This window comes from Mauremys reevesii, linkage group 2 (genome assembly GCF_016161935.1).
Source record: "Mauremys reevesii isolate NIE-2019 linkage group 2, ASM1616193v1, whole genome shotgun sequence".
In the NCBI taxonomy this organism is placed as follows: Eukaryota; Metazoa; Chordata; order Testudines; family Geoemydidae; genus Mauremys; species Mauremys reevesii.
The window spans coordinates 2,090,851-2,105,609 of NC_052624.1; the positions used below are offsets into that span (position 1 = coordinate 2,090,851).

A 14,759-nucleotide genomic window follows, 5' to 3' on the forward strand; every position below is an offset into this window, starting at 1 on the left:
CCCGCTTCCTGTACGTGATCAGCGACTCCAGTGAGGAAGAGGAGGAGGAGGAGGGGCGGGGAAGGGCAGGTACCCCAGTCACTGATTCCTCCCCAGAGTCCAGCGAGGAGGGAAGCAGCGAGAGTAGCAAGATGCTCCCCCAGGGCAGGGGGAGGGGCAGGAAGGGCCGTGCCCAAGCAGGGCACCCCAAGCCGGACCTGGCCACACCCTACCTGGAGATGCTAGTGGGCCAGGGGTTCCCCAAGTCCGGGCAGCTCAGCCTCCCCAACCACCCGCTGGTGCCACCGGGCACGAAGCGCCGCAAGTCCACCTCGGCCGTCTGGCAGTTCTTCTACATCGACTGCAGCAACGTGTGCCGGGCCGTCTGCACCCTGTGCCAGGCCAGCGTCAGCCGTGGCAAACTGGGCAGCCACTTCGGCACCTCGGCCCTCATGCGCCACCTGGAGGGCAAGCACCCGCTGGAGTGGGGGCGGGGGCGGGCTCCTGGCGCGCCTGCCACCCCTCCCAGCAGCACCCGGTCCGAGAGGCTGAGCCTGGGGCCGGCGGAGGAGGAGGAGTCCGTGGAGGACCCGTCTCTCACGTTGCCCGCCACGTTGGACCCCCTGAGATCACCTTGCGCCAGCCCTGGTGGGGCCCCAGCTCCTGTGTGTGACAGCTGGCAGAGTGAGGCACCTCCTGAAGGCAAGGTGCAGAAAGCCCTGCCCGCCCCAGCGGCCCCGCTGCCTCCCAGCAAGAACCAAGCCGGCCTGGCCGAGTGGGGCGGGGACGTGCCTGGCAAATACACCCCCAACCACCCGCCGGCGCAGGCCTGGAACCGCAGCATTGCCGAGCTGCTGTGCGGCATGGCCCTGCCCTGCTCCTTCGTCTCGGCCAAGCCCTTCCACCGGTTCATGGCGCAGGCTGACCCACGCTACCATGTCCCCTCGCCGGCTTTCTTCTCCCGCAAGGCAGTGCCCCAGCTGTGCCAGGCTGTTGGCATGGGCCTGGCCCTGGAGCTGCAGCAGGCCAGCGTCAGCCGGGTGCACCTCAGCGCCCACGTGTGGGCCCAGGGGCCGGCAGGGGAGTACCTGGCGCTGGCAGCACTGGCTGGCGCCCGCCGACTCAGGCCAGCGGCAGCCACGCAGCCAGCGCAGGCAGGCGGTGCTGTGCGTGCAGGCGCTGCAGGAGGAGCAGGCGCTGGGTGGCGTGCAGCAGGTGTTGGCCGAGCAGCTCCAGCTGTGGCTGGCCCAGAACTCCCTGAGGCCCGGCTTCCTGGTCTCGGGCGGCAGCCCTGGCGTGGAGCGGGCCACGAAGGACGGCGGCCACACCCACATCCCCTGCTTCGCTCACTGCCTGAGCCAGCTGGTGCTCGGCTTCCTGCGCCTCCACCGCAGCATCGAGGGCACACTGGGGGTGGCCCGTGCCATCTGCGCCCACTTCGCCCGCTCGCCGGAGGCCAGGAGGGGGCTGGCGGAGCTGCAGCGGCAGCACGGCTTGGCCCCGCGCCGGCTGAAGCAGGAGGCCACGGCGAGCTGGGACTCCACCTACTACATGCTGGAGCGGCTGCTGGCGCTGCAGCCGGCTGTGCAGGAGTACGTGGGCAAGCGCCGGATGGGCGAGGCTGGCCTGGCCCTGAGCGCCACCCAGTGGACGCTGATGCGCAGCCTGGTGGAGCTGCTGCAGCCCTTCGAGATGGCCGTGCGGGAGGCGAGCGCGGCCGACGCCTCACTGAGCCAGGTGCTGCCGCAGGTGCGCTACCTGCACATCTTCCTCCAGCAGATCCGCCTGCGCTTCGAGAGCCAGGCCGGGGAGGGGGCTGGCTCCGCCGTGCGCCTGGCCGAGAGCCTGGCCCTGCAGCTCTCCAGCGAGCCCCGGCTCAGCGAGATGTTCCACCGCCAGGAGTACGTGCTGGCCACGCTGCTCGACCCCCGCTTCAAGGGCAGGATGGACGCCATCCTGCCGCTGGGCTCCGACCTCGACCACTGGAAGCAGCTGCTGGTCCGGAAGGTGAAGGAGCTCCTGGCCTCCCCCACTGGCTGCCCTTCCTCCCCCTGGAATGCCCAGCCCGGCAAGGCTTTCTGCGTGGACGCGGCCCCGCAGCCCCAGGAGGCAGAGACGGAGCCCCATTGGGACAGGGGGCCGAGTGGGAAGAGCTCCACGGTGCCTCCACTGATCCAGAAGGAGAAGACCCTGACCGAGCACCTGGAGAGCGTGGGGCTGCTGGCCTCTGAGGGCCGCGGGGCCTCCCTCCCCACCGAGAGCCACTCGGCCTGTGTGATGGTGGAGAGGTACCTGCGGGACAACCAGACCATCGGGGCCCGGGAGGACCCGCTGGGGTACTGGGAGAAGCGGCACTGGCTCTGGCCGGCCCTGGCCAAACTGGCCATGCTCTACCTGTCCTGCCCGCCCTCGGGGGCCTTCTCGGAGCGCATCTTCACCGCCCCAGACAGCCCCTTCTCCGAGAGGCGCCCCCCGCAGGGGGAGAGCACAGAGCGCCTCGTCTTTCTGAGAGCCAACCTGGGGGCCTTCCCCGACTACCCCCCGCCGCCCCTCATCTGCTCCGAGAACGACAGCGCAGGCAGCAGCAGCGGGGAGGAGGGGACCCGGCCGGCTTAGAGACCGTCTCCGAGATACAGGCAGCGGGGCACCTGCCCGTCTCCGGGGTACGCCAGGCCGGGTGCACGGCACTGGGTGCCACTGGGCCCTTATGGGGCAGAGATGGCTGAAGGGGGAGGGTACAGCGCTCGGCGTGGCTCCTAACCATGGGCTGTTTGGTCTCAGTTGCTGTAAAGAGGACAGTGGCCAGTCGGACTAGAAGCAATGGGCTTAATCTGCAGCCGGGGGATGGAGGTTCGATATTAGGGGAAAGTTTCTATCACTGGAGGTGTTTTAAGAGCAGGTTGGACAAACCCCTGTCAGGGTCTAGGCTTCCCTGTGCTGCCTCAGTGCAGGGGGCTGGGCGTGGTGACCACCCCTTTCCAGCCCTACATGGCTGTGTTTCTCTGAGCATCACTGTGTGTGTGTGTGTGAGAACATGTATGGTGCATGTGTGTTGGCAAGTGTGCAGCATGTGTGAGCATACCCAGGACATGTCTCTGTGACTCTGCAGCGTGTATGTGTGTGCATATGTGCAGATGTGAGTGTGAAGTGTGTATCTCTGTGCAAATCTTTGTGTGCACTGTGTGTGTGCGCGCACAGTGGGTATATGTGTGTGCAGATCTGCATGTGTGTGCGCACAGTGGGTATATGTGTGTGCAGATCTGCATGTGTGAGTGTGCACAGGGTGTATCTGTTCAGGTGTGTGTGTGTGTGTGTGGGCAGATGTGTGAGTGCACAGTGTGTATCTGCAGATCTGTGTGATTGGTGTGTATGTGTGTGTGTGCATGGTGCATATCGGTGTGTGTGCACACAGGGTGTACTTGTGTGTGTGTGTGCATGGTGTGTATCTGTATATCAGCATGTGCAGTGTGTGTGTGTGTGCGCACAGTGGGTATATGTGTGTGCAGATCTGCATGTGTGAGCGCGCACAGGGTGTATCTGTTCAGGTGTGTGGTGTGTGCAGACGTGTGAGTGCACAGTGTGTATCTGTGCAGATCTGTGTGCACGGTGTGTATCCGTGTGTGTGTGCGTGGTGCATATCGGGATGTGTGTGTGCACGCACAGGGTGTATCTCTGTGTGTGTGTGTGTGTATCTGTATCTCAGCATGTGCAGTGTGTGTGTGCCCGGACCCGGGGCAGGTTGCTGATCCCCTGGCCGAAGGGTAAGATTTTGTCACGGTTCTTTTTAGGAAAACTCAGGGACAGGTCGGGGCAATGAGCAGAAATGCCGGGAGCCCGCGGCCTGTCCGTGACTGTACTAAACCCCCGGAGCAGGGCTATGGGGGAGGGACAGTGGGGCCCGGGGACCCCCGTGGGGCAGGGGCTGCAGGGTCCTGCTTCCGGCCACCGGCCCCAGCGGGGTCCCTCGGAGCCGCCCCTCCCCCGCTGTGCAGAACCTGCCGCTCGCTGGCCCTTTAAATGCCCCCCCCGCGGAGCTGCTGCCCCGGCCCCTGTTGCCACGGCAACGCTGCGCGGCCCCCCGCCCCGCGAAGGGATCGGCCGGGAGCGAGCAGGCGGCTGCGCCGGGTGAGGGGCTGCGGGCGGGGGGCACCGGGCACCGCGGGCGGGTCCTGGGCACTGGAGAGTGGGGGATGGGCGTATGCGGCCATCTGTGTGATTGTGTTCATCTGTGTGTGCGCATGCAATCGTGCGGTCATCTGTGCGTGTGTGCGACCATCCATGTGTGCACTTGTGTGTGTGTGTGCGGTCATCCGTGTGTGCGTGTGATTGTGTTCATCTGTGTGTGTGTGATCATGTGTGCATCTGTGTGTGATTGTGTTCGTGTGTGTGTGTGCATAATTGTGTGCATCTGTGTGTGATTGTGTTCGTGTGTGTGTGTGCATAATTGTGTGCATCTGTGTGTGTGCGTGCGGTCATCCCTGTGTGTGCGTGTGTGCGGCCATCCATGTGTGCATCTGTGTGCATGTGATTGTGTCCATCTGTGTGTGTGCATGACCATGTGTGCATCTGTGTGTGTGTGCAATCGTCTGCATGTGTGAGGTCATCCGTGTGTGTGTGTGATTGTGTTCATCCGTGTGAGCACCACATACACGTTCATGTAGCTGTGTCGCTCTGCACACCTGTGGGGGGGATGCACACGTGTACATCCGTGTGCACAGGCGTGTCTGGCTCTGCACACGTCGGTGTGCACGTGGGTTCCCAGGGTCCCGCCAGCCCCGCAGGGGGCCCGGGCTGGTGGTGGAAGCCCCGCACTCTCCCTGGCCCACTGGAGGTGTCAGGCTGCAGATGGCCTGGGGGGGGGTCCCTGCAAGGGTGCCAAGAATTGGTGTTTAAATACCCTAGTTCCACAACCCCCTTTTGCTTTGTTGGGATGGAAACACCCCTCCCCACCTCGCTCCCCGCACACGTTGGCAGGCCAACCATTGCAGCCTTGGCCTCCTAGTGCCTGCGGACCCCCCCGCCCCCCCCCGGGCCTGGCAATCAAAGCAGCCCAGGCTCTGGCCATGGCCTGGGCTGGAAGGGGACGCAGAAGAAGCCAGGGAGACCCCTGACCCGTGGGGTGTGATGGGGGGTTAGTACCTTAGGGAAGGACGGACAAGGCCTCAGGTCAGACAGGCAGGGGGTGAGGCCCCTGGACGGAAGTGGCCAGGCGTGTGGGGCCGCAGGGGGCGAATTCCTTCTTCACCCAGCTCTGAGCAGCTGCTGCCTAGTATGAGCCTCTCTCCGTCCCTGCTGCCATCGAGGTCAGGGGCAAACCTCTTACTGTGGGCCTGGCAGCATCCTGCCCGGAGCAGCCTGCCGGAGATTCGTGCCCCCTCCCCAGCCCAGGAACTGAGCTGCACCTGCCACGGACGGCAGCTTCGAGCACCAGGGGCCAGCAGGCCACAGAGCCGCCCTGAGTGCACAGCTGTGCGCGGCGGGGGGGAGGCAGCTGGGCTTGGCAGGGTCCTGATCCCGTCTCCTGTTCCCTTCCAGGGGCTGGTGCGTTGCCGGCGTGACCCGGCGTGGCCGCCCGGGCAGCGGGCTCCAGGGAGCCCTGTGGGGCAGAGGCGCGTGGAAGGGGCAAAGCGCTTTCCCGGAGCCGGCCAGCTCGGGGTGTGCAGAGGTTCTCCGCGCCGTGGCTGCGGGCTGCTCGGGGTGTAGTGCAGCGGGCCGGCCGCGATGGAGCCCTGGGCGGAGACGGGGGACGAGGGCGAGACCGTCCGGATCACCGCCCAGCTGCTGAAGGCCAAGACGGGCGAGTTCGCCCTGGAGTCCATCCTGCTGCTCAAGCTGCGGGGCCTGGGCATCTCGGAGCTGGGCTGCCTGGGCGAGTGCGCCAGCCTGGAGTGGCTGGACCTCTCTGGCAACGCCATCTCCCACCTGGGCCCCCTGGCTGCCCTCAAGTCCCTGGCTGTCCTCAACCTCTCGGCCAACCGCGTCTGCAGCCTGGAGCCGCTCGGCGCCTGCGAGAGCCTGCAGAGCCTCAACGTAGCCGGCAACCTGCTGCGCAGCCTGCAGCAGCTGCAGTGCCTGGCGGGGCTGCGCCGGCTGGAGAGCCTGCGGCTGCACGACGCCCGGGCCCGCCTCAGCAACCCCGTCTGCGCCAGCGGGGCCTACCGCAGCGCCCTGGGGGACCTGCTCCCCGGCCTCAAGGCCATCGACGGCGAGAGGCTCTCCGGGCGCGGCAGCGAGCTCTACCAGCTCTGCAGGGACCTGGACAGCTCCCTGGAGCGGGGCGGCAGCGGCGGGGCGGGCAGCCCGGAGCCGCCGGGCGCGGCCCTGCCCTGGGTGGAGGAGGGCTACTGGGAGCGGAGGCCGGCTCGGCGCAGCTCCATCATGGAGGAGGCCTACAAGCAGTTCAACGACGTGCTGCAGGAGTGCCGGGAGCTGAGCGAGAGGGCGGCCGACACCATCTCCCAGGCGGAGCGGGCCCTGAGCGTCCGCAGCGACCCCAGCTCCTACGTGTTCTGAGCCGCCCGCCGGGCACCACCTGCAGGGGCGAAGCTGGGGATCTGCCTCCAGCGCCCAGCCCCACGGAGGCCCATGCCTGAGTCCCCGCCTGCAAAGCCCCCTGCCCCCTAGTGGGGCTTTTCCAGACCTCCCCACAGCACCTCACCAGTTCCCCTCGGGCCTCCGGTGAGTCTGCTGAGCCGCTGGCATTGCCCCGGGGCTCAGGCTGCCCCCAGCTCCCGCCATTCTGGGCTTAATTCTCAGATTGCTCCGGAGACAATTCCACCAGCAGGCACCGTGTGGGCAGCTCTGGGTAAGCGGCCCACCACCAACGGGCAGCGGCCCTGCCTGCTCCATGGCTCGCTCCCTCGCTCCTTGGCCTCTCAGCTCACGGGGCCAGTGGGGGCCAGAGGCAGTGATGGGTTTGGGGAGGGGACCCCCCGGTCCTTCCCTGTGAGTCTCCTTCCCACAGGCGGCCCGCCAGCTGCCAGCAGGGCCCAGCGCTCAGTCCCTACCGGCCAGGTCCTGGGGGAACCAGTCCCTGTACCAGGATAGCACCTTCCCTCTCCCAACCCAGTGCCTGTGCGAGAACCGGCCGGCTGACCCCAGTGGCAGAGAGGAGGAGCTGGCGGGGGGGACCTGTAATCTTTGTGAACCCCCGTCTGCTGGTGAAGGGCAGCTCCTGCCAGCGCTGTGGGGCCCTGGCAGCATCCCCCGCCGGGGAGCGCCAGCCAGGCTTTGGGATGGTGTGTGCCCTGGCACATTGCTCTGAGACCTGCCAGGGACCGGGGATGGCACGCAGCTGACCCCATGGGATTCTGCCCCATGCGAGGCTGGCAGGAGCCCCTCCCGGACCCCTCGCAGGCTGGACTAGACTGGAGCAGAGACCAGGGCCAGCCCTAGCGCTGACTGCGGCAAGCATCCCTGAGCCGCTGGGAGGGAGTGGTCAGCCTGCTTCCTGTGGGGCAGCACCCAGGGAGGGGTGGGGCAATCCCCTGGGTTCAGGGGGACGCAGCCGTGGCTGACGAAGGGGAGGCAGGGCCTGGGAGCTGCCCATTCTGGCACCATGGGCACTGCCTGGTGTGGAAGTGCCATGTGAAGAGATTTGCCTGTGAAATAAATGTCGTCTCCTCTCCGGCCCCTGCCTCTCTGTGCCCGGTGTGTAGAGCCGGGGGCACCCCAGCTGCACCGCAGGACCCAGTGACTTTCCTCCGACGAGCTGGCCTGTGGGGCCTCCCTGCCACAAGGGGCCTGATAATCTTGGGGTTCTTAAGCCCCTGCCCTGGTGAGTTGTTCTGGGGGCTGCACCCCTCACCCCGGCTCTGTCACCCAGATCCCTGCCTGGCCTGGTCCTTCACCCCAGCATCCTCCAGCTTCCTGGTAGCTGGATTGTAAAAGGGGGGAGGGTGATTTCCACACCCCGGGACCACCATGCCCAGCTAAATGCTCCTCCCCCCAGCGTGAGGCGGGGCAGAGCCCAGGGACCCAGCCGGGTGGCAGAGCGGGTGACAGGCTCCTGGGCTGCCCTGCCCCAGCAGGAGACGATGCGCTGGAGCAGAGGACCCAGTGGGGCAGTCCGGGGCGGCGGGAGCAGGCCCAGGTGGCTGTTCTGCTGCAGCAGCAAGTGCTGCCATAGCCCCGTGACCCGGGAAATACCCTGGGGGCGGCTGGCCCGACTTCGCATCCGCATCCTGGCTGAATAACAGCTCGGCCCTTCCCAACTGTGGGTCTGGCTTTATTGGGGATGGAGCTGGGCGAGGCGGGGGCAGGGGGAAGGGGCGGCAGGATCCGTTGGCCCGGCCTGGTGCTCAAGTGGGCGCAGTGTCTGACGGGCAGGGGTGGTCGCCGGGTCTCCGCTGGGCGGCAGCGATAGCGTCCTTCTGCGGGTGGGGGGCACCGGAGGTGTCCTGGCACTGTGGGCACTGGCCAGGGGAAGAGGTGACACGCCATGGGGTTAGCATTGCGGCTGGGGGATCCGGGGGATCCCTGCCCCTGCTGCTCTCCAGGCTGGGTTTGTTTCTGGGAGTTGGAGGCGGCGTCTGCCCCGTGTCAAAGCAGCTGAGCGGGTCACGTTTGCAGAGAGCCAGGCTGCCCGAAGCGTGGCCTTGGGGTACGGCTGCCTGGGGCCTGGGGCAGGAGCGAGGGCATCCCTTCCGCAGCCCAGGGGCCGCTGCCGTGCCCTTCCGCACCCCAGGGGCCCGCAGGTGTCCCTTCCGCAGCCCAGGGGCCCACAGGCGTCCCTTCCACACCCCAGGGGCCCGCTGCCATGCCCTTCCGCACCCCAGGGGCCCGCAGGCATCCCTTCCGCAGCCCAGGGGCCCGCAGGCGTCCCTTCCGCACCCCAGGGGCCACTGGCATCCCTTCCACAGCCCAGGGGCCCGCAGGTGTCCCTTCCCTTCCGCAGCCCAGGGGCCGCTGGCATCCCTTCCGCAGCCCAGGGGGCCGCAGGCGTCCCTTCCGCACCCCAGGGGCCCACAGGCGTCCCTTCCGCAGCCCAGGGGCCACTGGCATCCCTTCCGCACCCCAGGGGCCGCTGACATCCCTTCCGCAGCCCAGGGGCCCGCTGGCGTCCCTTCCGCAGCCCAGGGGCCCGCTGGCGTCCCTTCCGCACCCCAGGGGGCCGCTGGCGTCCCTTCCGCACCCCAGGGCCCCGCAGGCATCCCTTCCGCAGCCCAGGGGCCACTGGCATCCCTTCCACAGCCCAGGGGCCGCTGCCGTCCCTTCCGCACTCCAGGGGCCCACAGGCATCCCTTCCACAGCCCAGGGGCCACTGGCATCCCTTCCGCAGCCCAGGGGCCCACAGGCATCCCTTCCGCACCCCAGGGGCCCGCTGCCATGCCCTTCCGCACCCCAGGGCCCCGCAGGCATCCCTTCCGCACCCCAGGGGCCCGCTGGCATCCCTTCCGCACCCCAGGGGCCCGCTGGCATCCCTTCCGCACCCCAGGGGCCCGCTGGCATCCCTTCCGCACCCCAGGGGCCCGCAGGCGTCCCTTCCGCACGCTGGCATCCCTTCCGCAGGCCCGCTGGCATCCCTTCCGCACCCCAGGGGCCGCTGGCACCCCTTCCGCACCCCAGGGCCCCGCAGGCATCCCTTCCGCACCCCAGGGGCCGCAGGCGTCCCTTCCGCACCCCAGGGGGCCGCTGGCATCCCTTCCGCAGCCCAGGGGCCGCTGGCACCCCTTCCGCACCCCAGGGGCCGCAGGCATGCCCACCGGCTGGCACTCTGGGCCCTGTGGGGGTGCTGCCAGCTCAGCTTGGTGACCGCTGCCTTGGGTGAGCCCGAGTCCAGGCTGGACCCAGAACCCCCTGCCCCTTTGCTGCCCGCCCTTGGTTCCCCCTTGGGGGCGCTGGACACGCCCCCCTCCCACTACGGTGCATCTTGGCGCCCCCTGCTGGGCTGCGGCCTGCGGGATCAGCCCCTGGGGAGAGCAGTGGGTCAAAGGGCACCAGCTCCAAGGGGAGCGGGCACAGGGCGCTCTGCAGGGGGGCTCGGCCGGAGGGGGGAGCAATCTGGTGCCCAGCCCAGAGCCCCCTAAGGGAACCATGAGCAGCCCAGCCCCCACCTGGACCCTGCCTGGGGGCCCGTCCTACCATGCTGTGGATGTGGGGGTGCCACCCTGGCTAGGGTGGCAGCCCTCTGGAGAAGGCAAACACGCCGGGATGGTAGGTCGCTTCGCCCTTCTCCTGCACGGTCCTGCACTCCTCCTCCTGTCTCGTCGTCTCCGTGTCCTGCAGGGGCAGAGGTGCCAGGTCACAGCTCCGGCCAGGGAGGTGGTGCGGATGCAGCCCCAGGCAGCACCCTGGGGGCATGGGCTGGGCCCAGACCTCTGTGCACCATCAGTCTGCACAGAGCGTGGAACCACTGAGCCTCTGCTCGCGTGCTGCATGCGTGTGCATGTATCACGGGCATGTGCATCTACCAGGAGCACGGGTGTCCGTCTGTCCTCCATGTGCAGACCCGTGCAGCACCTGGGAGTGGGCCCTGGGGGGTGGAATGGCCCAGCTGAGCCTGGCCCCACCCAGCACTGCTCCCAGGCCCCTGGCCGACGTGTGGGATTTCCCAGGAGAGCGGCTCTGAGCCCGCGGGCGCACCCACCTTCACAGCCTGCTGCGTCTCCATCCTGCAGTGCACGTACTGAGCCAGCACCTCGCCCGGGCTGCGGGAGTCAAACTTGACACAAGCCAGGCAGATCAGCTTCCTCTGAGGAGAGAGGGGCCAAGGGAGGCGTCAGCCCCGTGGGCGAGTGGGGCAGGCTGGGCCGAGAACATGCAGCAGCTCCCCCGCCGCACGTGTCCCCAGTGCCGCCTGTGCCCCTCCCTCACCGGGGGCTTGTTCCCCCTCGCACCCGCACCTCTCTGGCCCCAATCCCTGTAGGCACTGGGCCTCCCCCGCACAGCCATGGGGTGGGGCAGGCGCCGACCCCAGCACAGCCAGAGCCACACACTGTCCCCAGGGAGTCCCTGGCAGAGCAGGGACCGGAGCCCAGCACGGTGCCCCGACACGACGCAGGGTCCAGCTGGAGCCCTCGCTGCTCCGCACGTGCCAGCCCTCAGCCCCTCCCTGCCGCTCGCACGCTCCGCACTCCTCCCTGGGGCCCGGCGGAGCTAGCGGCTGCCCCCCACCCTCATTCCCAGGGGCTGGGAGCCTGTCACCGCAGGGGGCTGCCCCCCACCCTCATTCCCAGGGGCTGGGAGCCTGTCACCGCAGGGGGCTGCCCCCCACCCTCATTCCCAGGGGCTGGGAGCCTGTCACCGCAGGGGGCTGCCCCCCACCCTCATTCCCAGGGGCTGGGAGCGTGTCACCGCAGGGGGCTGCCCCCCACCCTCATTCCCAGGGGCTGGGAGCGTGTCACCGCAGGGGGCTGCCCCCCACCCTCATTCCCAGGGGCTGGGAGCGTGTCACCGCAGGCGGCAGCCCCCCACCCTCATTCCCAGGGGCTGGGAGCCTGTCACAGCAGGGGCTGCCGCCCACCCTCATTCCCAGGGGCTGGGAGCCTGTCACCGCAGGGGGCTGCCCCCCACCCTCATTCCCAGGGGCTGGGAGCGTGTCACCGCAGGGGGCTGCCCCCCACCCTCATTCCCAGGGGCTGGGAGCCTGTCACCGCAGGGGGCTGCCCCCCACCCTCATTCCCAGGGGCTGGGAGCCTGTCACCGCAGGGGGCTGCCCCCCACCCTCATTCCCAGGGGCTGGGCATGTCACCACAGTCCCGCTCCCCAGTGGAGGGGGAGGAAATGGCCCTCCGGAGCAGTACCCCAGCCAGGGGCGGCTCCAGGCCCCAGCATGCCAAGCACATGCTTGGGGCGGCATGCCATGGGGGGGCGCTCTGCCGGTCACGGGGAGGGCGGCAGGCACGGTGCCTTCGGTGGCCTGCCTGCGGAGGGTCCGCTGGTCCTGCGGCTCCACCGAAGTGTCTAGAGCCGCCCCTGACCCCAGGCTGGAGGCGGCTGGCCCCTCGCTCACCCCTCTGCGTTTGAGGGCGCAGTCCTGTCTGCTCCGCGGCTGGTTCCGGCACTGGGTCTGCTGGAGCCTGACCTGCAGCCGCACAAAGGGCCCCGCCGGATACTCCTGGAACCAAACAGAAACCAGGGTCTGCCAGAGCCCTGGGCTCCCTCTGCTGAGGCGGGTGGAGGCTCCCCGGGACGCCGCAGGCCCCGAGGAAACGCCCAAGGGGAGCTGTGCATTGCTCGCTCTGACTCGCCACAGACTCCAGCCCAGCGTAGAGCCAGGGGCCTGAGCACGCGGCAGGGACAGACACCAGCCAGCCACCTCCAGGGTCCAGCCTCACTCGCCGCCATGGCATGACCCTGGGAGGGGCAGTGTCACCCCAGGGGCTCTCCCCGCTGCCGGCGCGGCGACGGAGGGACTGGTAGAGACTCTCTCTGCCTTGTGCCGCTCCCCAAGTCTGACATGACGTCCAATGTGCCCGCGCCCATGAGCTGCGGTGTCCGCAGAGGAGCCTGGGAGAAGCCCCCGAGCGCCCGCGGCCTGTGCTGGAGTGTGTGTGTGGGGGGGGGTTCGTCCCATGCTGCAGCAGCCGGGAAGGGGCCAACGGCTGGTCAGCGACGTCTCCAGGGGATCGAGGGGCACAGCTGGGTGGCAAAGCTGCCACCGGGGAGGCCGGGCACTGGTCAGCCCGCCCGAGCTCGGCCGCAGCGCGGGAGGAGGCTGCAGCAGGCGCTGGAGTACCCAGGAGAGCGGGTTACAGCCCAGGGAGGGGCAGCGAGGGATTGTGAGTAGCAGCAACAGCTGCCAAGGCTGGGTCCCCGGGCTGGACTCAAGGGGGGTGGGCCTGGGGTCCCCCCCCAGGAGGGGCGGGGCTACTGGGACGTCACCACTCCTAGGCCCCGGCAGTGCCCCGCACCCTGTGCCAGCCGCTGGCCGCCCCCTCAGGCGGCCTGGGCACAGTTCACGTCTAGCTGAGCTCTGCAGGTCAACGCCCATTCGCCTCCGACAAGGCTGGCCAGGTGCCCGTAACCCAGCCTAGCCCTAGCCCCCCCGGCCCAGAACGCTGAGCCCCGTTAGCTGGAACCAGCTCTCCCGCCCGACGCCCGCCTCGCGCTGCCTGCGGGGCCGGGAGCAGCTCCGTCCTGCCTTCCCCATTCTGGGTGTGCAGTGCCCTGGCCACCCTGCCCTCTCCCCTAGCCGGCCATGCCCCAGGCACGTGATGCACCACGCATGGGCCACTGGGGGTGCTGAGCATGGCGGTGTCTGCCCCAAGCCCCTGCCCACCCCCCACTTCCCTCCCTGTACCCAAACCCACCCTCCCCACAGCTCCCCTTCCCTGCCCCCATACAGCCTCTGCAGACCTCCTCCATCCCCACCGCAAACCCACCCACATGGGCTCTCAGCCATGAGAGTCCCACGTTCCTCCCATCCCCCAGGGTCCCAGAGCACCATACAGGCTGGGCAGACAGGAATCCCTTCCCCCATCACTGCAGAGCAGCCACCTCTGGGGAGGGACTCAGCAGCTCAGCGCACAGCAACGCGTCGCCGGCTCTCACGCACTCACTCTTTCAGTGACGTCTTCCACCGCCTGCTCCTTGTACACCCATTGCACGACTTTCCTGCTGTGAAAAGCCTCCAGCACCAAGCCCACCACCCTCTCCTGCAGCGTCAATTCGCCTGCCGCAGCCAGGGCCACCAAGCCCAAGCCCAGAACGAGCAGCCCCTTCATCTGTGCGGGTGGCGAATGGACCCCAGGGAGCGTCGGCCCCTCTCGCCCACCCCAAGAATCCCCTGCTGTTGATCTTAGTCATCCATTAACTAATTCCCCAGAAGCTGCCCTGGCCCTGGCCAGCACCCTCCCATTGCAATCGCTCATCGATTTGTTGCTGGGAGAGAGGCAGGCAGAGTTGGCACAGCCCGGCCGTGGGGGTGAGGCAGGCGGGTGGGCGAGCCAGGGGAACGGGGTGCCCAGTTCCTGGGGGCCTGGAAGCTCTTTCCTGTGGCTGGTCCCTAAACTCATCTAGCCTCTCGGGCCGTTGAACGAGCCCAGTCAGTGCTGCAGCGGCAGGCTCCTGGAGCCTGAGCACATCCTTTCTTGGCTCCTCTCCCTGGCTGTGCCCGGGGGAAGCTTTGCATGCCCAGAACAAGTGGGTAACAGCAGCTGTAGCTCCATGGCTTCCTGTGGACGGACACCAGGATGGGGGCAGCCAGGCGGCGAGGCTGAGGAGCCATGGAGGTCTTAGGAATGAACTCCTGAATTAAGTGTTCTTTGTGAGCAGACTTGCTACCTACCTGGAAATCAACGAGCAGCGGCAGCCGGCAGCCTCCTGCCCCTAGAATCCTGCCTCTGGTGCCTTCTTGGTAATCCCGAGGCCGCTCTGCCAGCCTGCCCCAGCCACGAGTGCAGCTTTGAACTCTGCACTCACGGAGAGGACTCTGCCTCTGCCCCAGCTCGGAAGGCATCACCCTACCTTGGGCCTGCAGCACCTGGCTCAGCCGCTGTCACCGAGCGCGTCTCCTCCTGTTGAGGGGAAGGAGAGGGTCTGGGGCAGGGTGACACCGCTTGCTTCGCCAGCTGCCTTTGACCCTGGGTGTTTCCCTCCCCGAACCGGCTCCTTTTCGCTAGGCATGTTGCCGGTAAAGAAAAGCAAGCTGCGGAAGCGGAGGACAGTCGGCGGCTCGGCCATGCCGAGCCCTGGCGTCTGTGCCATAGGAGAGCGTGCCGCGGGCGCTTTCCCCTTCGCCGTAGCTGCCGATGCCCACCTCCGCCATCTGCCTCCGGGCTCCGACCACGAGCACGTCCCCGAGATCGAGATCAAGCTGGAGTTTAGTGACGAGGAGG

At 68.0% G+C, this 14,759-nt stretch overlaps 3 protein-coding genes across 3 annotated transcripts; 2 read left to right on the plus strand and 1 right to left on the minus strand.

The window, feature by feature from the left end:
• Positions 1 to 1,141: 1,141 nt before the first annotated feature.
• LOC120397124 (ZBED6 C-terminal-like protein) lies at positions 1,142 to 5,601 on the plus strand. Its single transcript, XM_039522649.1, has 2 exons — positions 1,142 to 2,642; positions 5,515 to 5,601. The coding sequence occupies exon 1, from the start codon at positions 1,531 to 1,533 to the stop codon at positions 2,593 to 2,595; it is 1,065 nt and encodes a 354-aa protein (XP_039378583.1). The 5' UTR covers positions 1,142 to 1,530; the 3' UTR covers positions 2,596 to 2,642; positions 5,515 to 5,601.
• Positions 5,602 to 5,674: 73 nt separating this feature from the next.
• Positions 5,675 to 7,609, plus strand: LOC120397131 (leucine-rich repeat-containing protein 61-like). The gene has a single exon (XM_039522675.1). It carries the CDS (start codon positions 5,701 to 5,703, stop codon positions 6,490 to 6,492), a length of 792 nt encoding a protein of 263 aa, XP_039378609.1. The 5' UTR covers positions 5,675 to 5,700; the 3' UTR covers positions 6,493 to 7,609.
• Positions 7,610 to 8,199: 590 nt separating this feature from the next.
• Positions 8,200 to 13,693, minus strand: LOC120397134 (retinoic acid receptor responder protein 2-like). Its single transcript, XM_039522677.1, has 5 exons — positions 13,482 to 13,693; positions 11,933 to 12,037; positions 10,568 to 10,672; positions 10,063 to 10,200; positions 8,200 to 8,393 (listed from the first exon to the last, which is right to left on the minus strand). The coding sequence occupies exons 1-4, from the start codon at positions 13,644 to 13,646 to the stop codon at positions 10,093 to 10,095; spliced, it is 483 nt and encodes a 160-aa protein (XP_039378611.1). The 5' UTR covers positions 13,647 to 13,693; the 3' UTR covers positions 8,200 to 8,393; positions 10,063 to 10,092.
• Positions 13,694 to 14,759: the final 1,066 nt, after the last annotated feature.